This window comes from Balaenoptera ricei, chromosome 3 (assembly GCF_028023285.1).
Source record: "Balaenoptera ricei isolate mBalRic1 chromosome 3, mBalRic1.hap2, whole genome shotgun sequence".
Classification (NCBI taxonomy): Eukaryota; Metazoa; Chordata; class Mammalia; order Artiodactyla; family Balaenopteridae; genus Balaenoptera; species Balaenoptera ricei.
Genome location: NC_082641.1, coordinates 60894106 through 60907134, shown reverse-complemented (window position 1 = coordinate 60907134; position 13029 = coordinate 60894106). Strand labels below are relative to the sequence as shown.

Sequence of the window (13029 nt, the reverse complement as noted above, 5' to 3'; positions counted from 1 at the left end):
AATTCGGCGTTCAGCTACAAGTTTGAAAGTGACTTGTGTTTTAGTAATTTGGGGATAGTGGGATTTAAAAGTTTATACTGTAGAGAGACAGGGTTGCCCGCTGAGAAGGGGCTCTTAGCTTTCAATAGAATTCTTGACGTTTCTTACTCGTTTCCCTTTGTTTCGCTACTTAGATATTTCATACGTCGGGCACTTATTTCTTCGACACAATGACTGCGAGTGGATACGATCATCCGGTACCAAGAACAGGTTCTCCGCGTTCGCACTCGGGCACGGCTGCAACTTTCTCCCTCTATCCAGAGCTCTCAGCCGAGCTGCGCGCTGGACCCACCCGCGCGGCCTCTTCCAGAAGGCGGGCGGGCTGGGCTTTCCCCGCGCGCCGGGCAGTACTCGGGCGCCTCCTGCCAGCGGCATGCCCGGAGGGCGAAGTGCCCAGGTAACTCACACTTTCCGGACGCTACGACCCGAGTTTAATGGAGTTCGGCCAAATTCAAGTCAAGGGGGGGGAGGACACTCGAGCCTCTGGCTGAGGGCCCCCTGGGGGACAGCGCGGCTGAGGCTCCGCGGGGAGGAGCCCGCAGATTATTTTGTTTAGAGAGCATATCTAGTGAGCGCGTCTTTCAGACCGCAAAGGGAAATGGGTCCCCTCAACGGACCGTTTCTGGGAAAGTTTACCCGCAGCCCCTTCTCCTCCCAGATGTCGGGGTGTGTTCTGCACCCTGGGTCTGATAAACTGCTATTGAGAGTCACTGGTCAGGTTTCTAAGCTTTTTAAAAAGGGAATTTCGCGCAGTTATCATTCCCCAAGGAGCGCCCTGACATTTAAACCAGTGGAGAAAATACAGCAGAGACCATCTCGTTCTTCCCTGTATTCCCCTTATCATCCTCAGAGCACAGCGTCTTGTTGTACGTAGAAGTTGCTCAGTAAATTACCGAATAACCCAATTCATTGACGCTATTTTTTAAAAAATTGCTTATTCAATTCTCGGAGGAAAACATATCCAAGAGTAGATGTGAATCATTAAAATTAGATATTTCTTCATTCTCTATCAACATACTATTTATTTTTTATCAACCCTAAGACGCCACTGATTTCAAAACGTCATTTTGATTTATGTACCACAAGCAAGAAAAACAATGGTGCCAATTAAACTGTGACATACCATTGCTTGTAAGATGCATCTCAATTGCAGGATTGTTTAAACACAAAGAAAGGCCATCTCAGAATCAAATACAGGGTAAAATATAAAAGTAATTAATACACGTGACAAAATATTGTAACAGTTCAAGGATATAAAATGAAAAGTAAAAGTATCTTCAGCCTTCCCTTCTAAGAGCCACATCTGCTTGATGACCACTGTTAAAAGTTTCTGTCCATCATTCAAGAAATTGTAATCACATGCAAGTATATATGTATGTATAGCCTTAAGAATGGAATACTCTGACTATACTTTTTTTTTTTAACATCTTTATTGGAGTATAATTGCTTTACAATTGATGTGTTAGTTTCTGCTTTATAACAAAGTGAATCAGTTATACACATACATATGTTCCCATATCTCTTCCCTCTTGCAACTCCGTCCCTCCCACCCTCCCTATCCCACCCCTTTAGGTGATCACAAAGCACCGAGCTGATCTCCCTGTGCTATGCAGCTGCTTCCCACTAACTATCTATTTTACATTTGATAGTGTATATATGTCCATGCCACTCTCTCACTTTGTCACAGCTTACCCTTCCCCCTCCCCATATCCTCAAATCCATTCTCTAGTAGGTCTGTGTCTTAATTCCTGTCTTACCACTAGGTTCTTCATGAACTTTTCTGACTATACTTTTAAATTTTATCTGTTTCATTGCTGGAAAATGTTATAACCATTTTCTAAAACTGTAAAGTTTAAAAGGAATTTTTCTTTTTGTGCTTCATTATTAGAACAGAATGTACCTCTAGTGACAAAAAGAGGGCTGCTGAAAGAATGAAATGCTTAAATTCTTTGTGCATATTAACTAAAGTATCCATTAGAGTGGGGCTGCAATACACGGAACAAAGGAGGAGAGTGGAACAGAAAGAGGTATTTCTTCCTCACTTTAGTGTTCTCTAAAGATTGTGAATTGCTAGCTGAGCAGCCACCAAAAAGTGAATTTACCTTCAAAAACAGTGGTTTTACATGAAAGGATGCTCAACATCACTAATCATTAGAGAAATGCAAATCAAAACTACAATGAGTTATCACCTCACACCGGTCAGAATGGCCGTCATCAAAAAATCTACAAACAATAAATGCTGGAGAGGGTGTGGAGAAAAGGGAACCCTCTTGCACTGTTGGTGGGAATGTAAGTTGATACAGCCACTATGGAGAACAGTATGGAGGTGCCTTAAAAAACTAAAACTAGAACTACCATACAACCCAGCAATCCCACTACTGGGCATATACCCTGAGAAAACCATAATTCAAAAAGAGTCATGTACCACAATGTTCATTGCAGCTCTATTTACAATAGCCAGGACATGGAAGCAGCCTAAGTGTCCATCGACAGATGAATGGATAAAGAAGATGTGGCACATATATACGATGGAATATTACTCCGCCATAAAAAGAAATGAAATATGAGTTATTTGTAGTGAGGTGGAAGGACCTAGAGACTGTCATACAGAGTGAAGTAAGTCAGAAAGAGAAAAATAAATACCATATGCTAACACATATATACGGAATCGGGAAAAAAAAAGTTTCTGAAGAACCTAGGGGCAGGACAGGAATAAAGACGCAGACGTAGAGAAGGGACTTGAGGACACGGGGAGGGGGAAGGGTAAGCTGGGACAAAGTGAAAGAGTGGCATGGACTTAAATATACTATCAAATATAAAATAGATAGCTAGTGGGAAGCAGCCGCATAGCACAGGGAGATCAGCTCAGTGCTTTGTGATCACCTAGAGGGGTGGGATAGGGAGGGTGGAAAGGAGACAGAGGGAGGAGCTTTGCGGATATAGGTATATGTATAGCTGATTCACTTTGTTATACAGCAGAAACTAACACACCATTGTAAAGCAATTATACTCTAATAAAGGTGTTATAAAACAGACAAACAAACAAAAAAAACCAGTGGTTTTGACTTTTAACATGCACAAGTGCAGATTCCTGGGTTCCATCCAAGACCTATAACATCAGATTCTACACTTTTACAAGCACCCTCAGGTGATGGTAATGTCTGAGGGTTTCCAGACCAAAGTTTTGAGTAACAATATTCTAAGACAGGGTTCTCAGACTTTAGCATGGATGAGAATCACCAGGAAGACTTGTTAAATCCCAGTGCTAAGCTCCATTTCCGGAGTTCCTGATTCAGTGGGTCTGGGAAACGGACTGAAAATTTGCATTTTTAACCAGATCCCAGCTGATGCTGAGGCTGCTGGGGACACATTTTGAAAACCACTGCTTTGAGGGGGAAAAAGAACTGGATTCCATATAGTTTGTATTGCTTTTCTTTAAATGACACAATATTTCAAGCATAGAAAACTACAGAGCCTAATATAACACCCGTGGCATTAAATTATATATATATATATATAAAATTGTTTAAGCTTTTTCATTTCCCTTTTCTGATTCCACTCTTTTTACCTGCCTGGAAGAGTAACTTTCTCATCCACATTTTTGTACTTTTAGCTTAGTACATGTGTTTCCCCTCAATTTTTTTTTTTTTTTTTTTTAGTATTGTTTTGTGTGTTTTAAATATTTACACGAAGAGTAACATACTCTAAGAATACTTTTGCAGTTTGCATTTTTTTAGATTTACCTGTTTGATACCTGTATATCTAAATTTTCTAAACTATAGTATTGATATTTCCTTGTATTATATAACCACATTTTATTCTTCTAAAGGTATCTATTTTATCTGTAGTTTTGGCCTCACTTTTATTCCTAATATAACTTATTTTTGCTTTTTTTCCCCCTTGATGAATCTGGCCAAAGGTTGGAAATGACCATTTTTCAATGCCCATCTTTTTGTTTTGATGCTTTTATTGCTTAATTTTAGTGTCCTTAATTTTCACACAGCCTTTTAAAATTTTCCTTCTTTCTACTTTCTTTGGATTTGCTCTTAATTATCCTAACCTTCTGAACAGATTGCTTAGCTTAATTTTCACTTCTTCTCCCTGAAATGACCACTTTGGCTACATTTTGCGAGTTTTGATATGTTCACATATGTAATTCAGGCCTAAATATTTTGTCAACTTCATTCTATCTTCTTCCATCCGTAAGTTATTGGAAGTTTTGACTGGCTTTTTTGTGATTAATTTCCCATTTTGTGTTATGGTCTGTTCGTGATGTTCTGTTTTCTCTACAAAAGTTCCTGTAATATTTGTGTGCTCTTTAGGGCTTCTTGAAGAAGATATCAATCTCTCTACTTCTTTTGTTCCATGTTACCCATACCAAAACCTTTTTGTTGCTGGTTTTAGAGCAAATACATGCAGGTTCCCTGGAGTAGAAAATTGACCCAACCAGAGATGGCTACCTAACATGTTAATATCCCTTGGAAATGAAATCTCATCATTGCAGCGTCATTCATATTGGAACCACTTAATATTGGTTCCCAGTTTTCATTTCCCCTGTTTGAACTTGTCTGGCACCAAAATGAGTCACTAGCTATCCTCTCATAGTGTTTTTGGGATTTAGTAGTGTTTTAAAACAAACGTACTATCCAAATGGTGAAAGTTTTAATCCCAAGATCCTATGAAAGCAGTTTTGTTTAAACCCGTTAGATACTTACCTGCTTCAGCTATTCCAGTTACTCCTCCCCTGTTTGAAGCCCTCTGAGGACAACACTATATCCCAAAAACTTGCCTTAGTAATTTCCTTTTGGAAGCTAACAGTGGTGATATCCAGGCCTCTACAAAATGAAATCAAGTTGTATTCAAATTAGGTGTGCGATTCTCCAGATTTTGTTCGGATATCTCTATAGTTTTTAAAAAAATAAATTTATTTATTTTTTAAATTTATTTTTTGGCCACATTGGGTCTTCGTTGCTGTGCTTTCTCTAGTTGCGGTGAGCGGGGACTACTCTTTGTTGCGGTGCGTGGGCTTCTCATTGCGGTGGATACTCTTTGTTTCAGAGCACGGGCTCTAGGCGTATGGGCTCAGTAGTTGTGGCTCGCGGGCTCTAGAGTACAGGCTCAGTAGTTGTGGTGCACAGGCTTAGTTGCTCCGTGGCATGTGGGATCTTCCCAGGCCAGGGCTCGAACCTGTGTCCCCTGCACTGGCAAGCGGATTCTTAACCACTGTGCCACCAGGGAAGCCCCTCTACATTTGTTTTTAAAGCAAACAGTAGATCTGTAATCACGGTACAAGCTAACCAACGGAAGTCCTGTTTCCACCTTTTGTTGATACAAACCTGCATTGGTATTTTGGGTTTAGAAGTAAAGTTAATCTTTTATAATAGGTCAACAATGCATTTCCACTAAGTATACCATGGACAGAATGGTAGACTATCCCTGTGGTTTGGAGTGCTAGTAAGAGGTCAAATTCAGTATCTGTTAAAAAGAAAACAATAGAAACTTGTTCAAGTTATATAAGGTGAACTCAATATCTTTCACTTCTCATGTCTGTTCATTTCCCTTTTGTATTAGTGAGGATTCTCTGGAGAAACAGAACTAATAGGATACATAGAGACGTATGTAAGAGGAGATTTACTATTGAAACTGGCTCACATGGTTATGGAAGCCAAGAAGTCCCACCATGATCTGCTGTCTGCAAGCTGGTGACCGGGAAAGCAGTGGTATAATTCAATGAGTCCAAAGGCCTGAGAACCAGGGGAAGTGATGGTATAGCTCCCAGTCTGAGACTGAAGGCCTGAGAACTGGGGGGCTACTGGTGTTAAGTCCCAGAGTCTGAAGGCGTGAGAACCAGGAGCTCTGATGTCGCAGAGTAGGAGAAGACAGATGTTCCAGCTCAAGAAGAGAGAAAGAGAATTCCCCCTGCCTGCACCTTTTTGTTCTTTTTGGGCCCTCAACAGATTGGATGATGGATGCTTGTCCACGCTGGTAAGGGTAATCTTTACTCAGTCTGCAGATTCAAATGCTTATCTACTCTGGAAATACCCTCACAGATATGCTCAGAAATAGTATCTTATTAGCTATCTGGGCATCCCTTTGCCAGGTCATGTTGACACATAAAATTAACCATCACACCTTCCAATATATTTTAGCTAAGAGATGTTATACTCTGAGGAAACAACAGTGAGGCAACCTAGACAATCTGTATGAGCTATTTTATTTGGAGAGAGCATATGCGCTGTTAAACTGAGATAATCAGTAACTGTCCCATTTATACAAGGGCCAAAAGCCATACTGGGACCCCTGAGAGGTGGTGGCGGTCTCTCTCCTTCTCAACCCCCTGGCAGGACCCGATGCTGGGCTTCTACCTCCCCACCATTTTCAAGGCACTGCCAGGCTCTGGACATACAGCAGTGACTGTAACAGTCTCTGTCCTCTGGAGCTTAGAGGATGACTCAGAAGGCTCTATTTTAACCTGTTACTAAGTCCTGGTTTCAGTAATAGGGGCAATGGATTTTTCAAAAAGCTGATCAGCAGTTAGACCACCCAGTACTCGCCAGAATTTCTCAAAATAGAGGCAACTTCCACCATTCAGAGTTCTGTGGTTTGCCTCTTGGAATGTTGAGGAGTACCACAAACCCCTACTTAACCACAGTCCAAGTTGTAAAAATTACATCATGAACAGCACCTCTCATTAGTGCCTGACCACACGCACATACACCAACATACACCTCATGGTTCTGGTCTTTCAGTGACATAAGGGAGATGTGTGTTAAAAATCAAAATTCAGTTGAGTAAATTTGAAGATCTAATTGGCTTTATTGAAAGATGCAAGAATCAGGCATCATCCCATGTAACAACTAGAAAGGCACACTGAGGGGGTTTTTATAGGCTGGTGGAGGGTGGGGAAAGAAGGTCTAAGCAAAAGAAAAGAAAGGATTTGTTTCAAGCCAGGCCATCTTCTTTTGGGGGAAGGGAACTGCAGGGGTCTTTATCATGCAGATTAGCTCAATAGTGTTGATCCAGAAATTTAAGATTGACTGTTTTAAAGGTCACATTTCTGGGCGGGGTTGAAACTGCAATCAAGTCTTGCTTTGCTGCGATGGGGGTGGGAAGCGAAAATGAGTCCATTTTGGGCTTGTAATTTTTTTTTTTAATGTATGTCATGTCAGACGGTGATCTCACTGATTTGGTCTCTTTCTTCATCACAAACTTCCAGAATATTAAAGTATGCAAAGGCTTGCCCTCTCTTGGAGATCACTAGAGCACATTCTTTGAGAGTAGCTAGAGCCCTGTTAAGTCCTTTTTGCCTTTTTAAGTTCCAGGTGCTAAAAAGTGGAGTTCGGGGCAGGCATGGACCCCCTCAGCGTTCCAGACCAAAAATCATTTTTGTAACAGTGGAAACATGATCAAACATACATCCAAATACAGGAGTCAGCTATGCAAAAATGAAGTTAGTGTTTCAATTGCTAAGTGTTTTAAAAAGCAAAATCATTATTTTCCCTTCTTCCTATGAGTAAGAAAAGCTACGAGCCCTGGGGAGGAAGCTGGTGAACGGTAGCAGAATATGCCACCCCAAAATATGCCTCTTTGGCGTAGTCTTATATTGAGAAACTGCAGACACAGGAGAAGCTCTGAGAACAGGGTTGAAGTTACCCTTTGTAAGGGAAATTCACATTAGAAAGGGGACTTGCCAGGAAGAGCTCTGTTATCAGAGATCACTTCCTCCAGAGTCTTATCTGCAGGGCCTTTATTTCCTCTTCTCACCTTCCTGAGAATTGCCCCACCACCTACCCCCTCAGCATCTTTGTCTTTAGTTGAAGATAGTGTTTAAGGTGGTAGCTTGGGCCATCTGGGGGATTTTTATTCAGTTTTCCTGAGTATCTCCCTGTGTACATGAGGCATACATGTTAATCAACTATTTGTTTTTCTCTTGTTAATCTTTTATTACAGGGGGTCTCAGTAAAAAACTCAGAGGGTATAGGGAAGATTATTTTCCCTCCCCTACACTGGTCAACAGTCCTAGTGGCTCAGGGTTGTAAGGAACAACGGTTCCCCAGCTGGGGCTTGCTTCCATCCTCCTGGGAGAGGCACGGGCCTCGGCTCCAACAATCGTTGCACCCATGCCTCCGGTGGCTCCTTGTTCTCCTTACCTGCCTCCTTCTCTGGGTCACTCATTCATCCATGTCCCTTAAAGATCTCAAACAAAAAGCGGTTGGTAATATCTTCAACAATAACCTCATCTTGGGGGTCAACAGAGAGAAAACATTTCACAGCTTCCCTCGAGGATGTTGGCATGATAGAAAGATCTTTCTCCATAAAAATAACACTCAAGGGCTTCCCTGGTGGCGCAGTGGTTAAGAATCTGCCTGCCAATGCAGGGGGAACGGGTTCGAGCCCTGGTCTGGGAAGATCCCATATGCCGCGGAGTGACTAGGCCCGTGAGCCACAACTACTGAGCCTGCGCATCTGAAGCCTGTGCTTCGCAATGGGAGAGGCTGCGACGGTGAGAGGCCCGCGCACCGCGATGAAGAGTGGCCCCCGCTCCCCACAACTGGAGAAAGCCCTCGCACAGAAACGAAGATCCAACACAGCCAAAAATAAATATAAATAAATAAATAAATTTATAAAAAAAAAAAAAAAATAACACTCAAGGGGCTTCCCTGGTGGCGCAGTGGTTGAGAGTCTGCCTGCCAATGCAGGGGACACGGGTTCGAGCCCTGGTCTGGGAAGATCCCACATGCCACGGAGCAACTAGGCCCGTGAGCCACAACTACTGAGCCTGCGCGTTTGGAGCCTGTGCTCCGCAACAAGAGAGGCCACGATAGTGAGAGGCCCGCGCACCGCGATGAAGAGTGGCCCCCGCTTGCCGCAACTCGAGAAAGCCCTCGCACAGAAGACCCAACACAGCCAAAAAAAAAAAAAAATCCTATTTAAAAAAAAAAACACTCAAGCATGTCACTCAGTGTTGGAGTAAGTTAAGATGAGACCCCCCCCCCCCGCCTTTTTTTTCCAGATAAACAAAAACTGAGACAATTTATTGTAAGCCATCTTACATACTAAAGAAGTTCTTCTGTCTGAAAGAGTGACCCTAGATAGAATCCACAAAAAAGACAAAGTATCAGTAAAGGTAATTTAAGACAAGCCCCTTTTTGAGAGGCTGTGAAAGTTTGGCTTTTACCTCCAAACATCTTTCCCTAATTTTGGCTCCTCCTGTACATTTCCACTAAAAGTCTTCCCTAGAGCATGAAGAAGGAAGCTTAACTTAACTCCTACCTCCTACCAGTTCCTATTCCTCACCTAATGCTAGCTGTAGGGTACAGGCAGGTTTATTCTCAAGGTGAAGCTTTACTGTATGTTTATTTGATGCCTTTTACAGAAGCCTGTAGTAAAGGTAATGCATTAAAAAAAAAAAAAAAAACCACATCTACAAACTGCTGAGACAACATTGTTCCAAGGTATTACCTCTGTCAAAAATCTGTATAGCCTGAAACAATCATTAAAGTAGCAGATTCTACTCTTTCAAATTTGAATTTTCCAAATTCTGTCAGGCTTACCTTCAAGTTTAGTGTGCCAAATGAGCATAAGCGAACTGTTTCTGAATACTGGGTAAACTCCGTCGAAAATAAAGCCTGTTGAATGAATGAACAGAATACAAAGTGTTGGCGTGAGGGGGGTCCAGCTCGAGAGTCTGGATTACTGTTGTGGCAGAGACAGCTGATTGGTCCCCAGGTATCACTGTTCCCTTTCTTTACAAATAGAACCACCTCCCTCTCTACCCCTGGGTTTTAATTGGGCACATGACTTAGCTAGGACGTTTACTTCCCAGCCTCTCTTGAAGCTAGTCATGGCCATGTAACTAAGTTTTTTTTTTTTTTTTAATTTACGTATTTTATTTTTGGCTGTGTTGGGTCTTCGTTGCCGTGTGTGGGCTTTCTCTAGTTGCGGCAAGCGGGGGCTACTCTTCTTTGCGGTGCATGGGCTTCTAATTGCAGTGGCTTCTCTTGTTGTGGAGAACGGCCTCTAGGTGTGCGGGCTTCAGTAGTTGTGGCACATGGGCTCAGTAGTTGTGGCACATGGGCTCAGTAGTTGTGGCTCATGGGCTCTAGAGCGCAGGCTTAGCAGTTGTGGCGCACGGTCTTAGTTGCTCCGCGGCATGTGGGATCTTCCCGGACCAGGGCTCAAACCCGTGTCCCCTGCATTGGCAGATGGATTCTAGTTACAGGGAAGCCCCATGTAACTAAGTTTTGGCCAACGTACTGTAAGCAGAAATAACATACGGAACTTGAAACAAAACGACTTGCCCCGGACTTCTTTCCCCCTTCCTGCCAGCCAGGAATCAGTGACAAGGACAGAGCCAACTGGCCAGCTTGGATCCCTGGTAACTTGTGGGACTGCTCACTTACCTTTGAGAAAACAAACTTCTACCTTGTGTCAGCCACAGGGTTTTGGATCTCTTGGTCCCAGCAGCTCACTCTTGAAGGGGAAAATTTGCCATCCCCACGATATGCCTCTCTGGTAGAAGGATTACTTTGAGCTGGTTATTTTTGAAAAACAGCAGATATAGGAGAAGCTCTGAAAACCAAGTAAAGTTACACTCTTTTAAAAGACATTTACATTTACAAGGGAAATCTCCATTCGTTAAGGGTGTTTCCTTCTCTGAACAAGGAAGAGAAGAATGACTAAACCTCTAGAAACTCTTATCAGTGGAAAAGGCAGAGACTTAAATCTGCATAACTATACCCTCATTTACTCTGCTTTGCCTGATTACCTCCCCTAACTGCTCCCCCAATCATCTTTTGCCTTTAGCTGGAGATGGTATTTAAGGTGGTGGCTTGGGCCATTTGGGGGAGCAGGCAAAGCACAGTAAGTGAGGGTATAGTTAGGCAGATAGTCCCTATGTGTCTCCCATGTATATAGGAGGTATATGCATTATTAAACCTCTGTTTTTCTCCTGTTAATCTATCTTTTATTATTGGGGGGGGGGTAGGTCTCAGCCAAGAACTTAGAAGGGTAGAGGGAAAATTACTTTTCCTCCCCATAAACTATACCCTAAATGGCACAGCTGTAGATGTATTACAGTTGACCCTTAAACAATGTGAGGGTTAGAAGTGCCACCCCACACACACAGTCAAAAATCTGAGTATAACTTTTTTTTTTTAAGAATTTATTTTTTATTTATTTTTGGCTGTGTTGGGTCTTCCTTGCTGTGCGCGGGCTTTCTCTAGTTGCGGTGAGCGGGGGCTACTCTTCGTTGCGGTGTGTGGGCTTCTCATTGTGGTGGCTTCTCTTGCTGCAGAGCACAGGCTTAGTTGCTCCGCAGCATGTGGGATCTTCCTGGACCAGGGCTCGAACCCGTGTCCCCTGCACTGGCAGGTGGATTCTTAACCACTGCGCCACAAGGGAAGCCCTGATTGTAACTTTTGACTCTCTTAAAACTTAACTACTAATAGCCTACTGTTGACCTAAAGTCTTAACCAATAACATAAACTCTTGATTAACATACATTTTGTATGTTATATGTATTACGTACTGTATTCTTACAATAAGCTAGAGAAAAGAAAAGGTTATTAAGAAAATCATAAGGAGAATACATTTACAGTACTGCACTGTATTTATCAATACTGTAAGTTTATGTCATCTGTTTATAAAACAAATCTGTCAGTACCTACATTAATATTGTCTTATATAAAACACTGTAGATGTTATACATATTATTAATACCAGATATCAAAAATAAAAAGATGTGGAAAAGAAATTTATGTTTTTTTTACAGTGATTTATTGAAAAAAATTCATGTGTAAGTAGACCCATACAGATCAAACCCGTGTTGTTTCAAGGGTCAACTGTACCTCTTTTCCCCAAAAGTCCCACCAAGAACCTTCTCCTACCCACTAAATGATTTGGATTTATTCAGACAGAAGTCAAATTAATGTAATTCAGTAACATTTATTTTACATAAAACAATTTTCAAAGAATACATTTAAAAACCATCCAGATACTGATTTTATTGCATTACAAAAAATTGAGAGGCACAATTGAAATATTCAAATAAATTGTGAAAGGTGGAGGTGGGGTGAGGCCTATGATCTCTATCCACGTTGTTCCTTAGTCACTGAGAGGCTCTGGGTCCAAGAGTCTCTACCATGAGGCAGTAGTGCACTTCATTTAGTAGGAATAAATCACATAAAATATATACTTTTATACAGAAAGTGTTATTGTACTGTCACTTTCAATTACTTATAAAAACTTCACTTTGAATTGCACAAAAGTTTTCTTTAAAATCGATAACTCCCAGAAGGTGGGGCTTAGAACCAAGTATCTCTCTAAATAATTCATTACAAATAATTCAGGTTCCATTTCTCCACAGATCAAAAAAAAATCTATGAAGACTTACAGTATTCAAATGGGACATTTAAAAAATTTTTTTATAGGAAAATAGGTTTACACATTTGTCCCTAATCAGCTAATGTTATTTTCTCCCTACTTTAAAACAAATCACAGAATATCCAAAGTTTTAAATCAGAGTACCTGCACCACAGTACAATGTGGCAGTGTTTACGTTAATTCATTTTGTGTATCATTCTACTGCAGAATCGGATTATCAAAAAGGCACATGGGTACATTCTTCGGAACAGTTTTGGTCTTTAAAAAAAAAAATCACACGTTTATAAGCAGTGATTTCAATCATGTTTAAAAACAAAAATACTAAACAGATTCATTTCCTAATCCAGGTGATACAGAATCCATGAGATTTCTTCAGGCACTTCACTTCCCATAGAATTTCTTGTTCAGCAGGTATATGAGAAGGTTTACATTCACTTTAACCTTATCAAACATTTTCATCACAGCTACTCCTTCATACTGCATCTGAAGTAAATCCTGAAATTGTAAGGAACACCAATCACATCTCCAATTTGACATTTCCCACATTTAAAACACATTCTAGAAGACTGTTGACAACAATAAGATTCGGTTGACCTAAGGACCTCG

General features: G+C 41.4%; 1 protein-coding gene across 2 annotated transcripts in view; it reads right to left on the bottom strand.

Annotated features, from left to right (window-relative positions):
* Positions 1-11969: 11969 nt before the first annotated feature.
* Positions 11970-13029, bottom strand: part of IQGAP2 (IQ motif containing GTPase activating protein 2) — a 295945-nt gene continuing 294885 nt past the window's right edge. For both annotated transcript variants that reach the window (XM_059916596.1, XM_059916597.1), the window contains one exon: positions 11970-12918. In XM_059916596.1, coding sequence (XP_059772579.1) covers positions 12805-12918 — 114 coding nt within the window. In that variant the 3' untranslated portion in view covers positions 11970-12804. The remainder of the gene's footprint in view (positions 12919-13029) is intronic.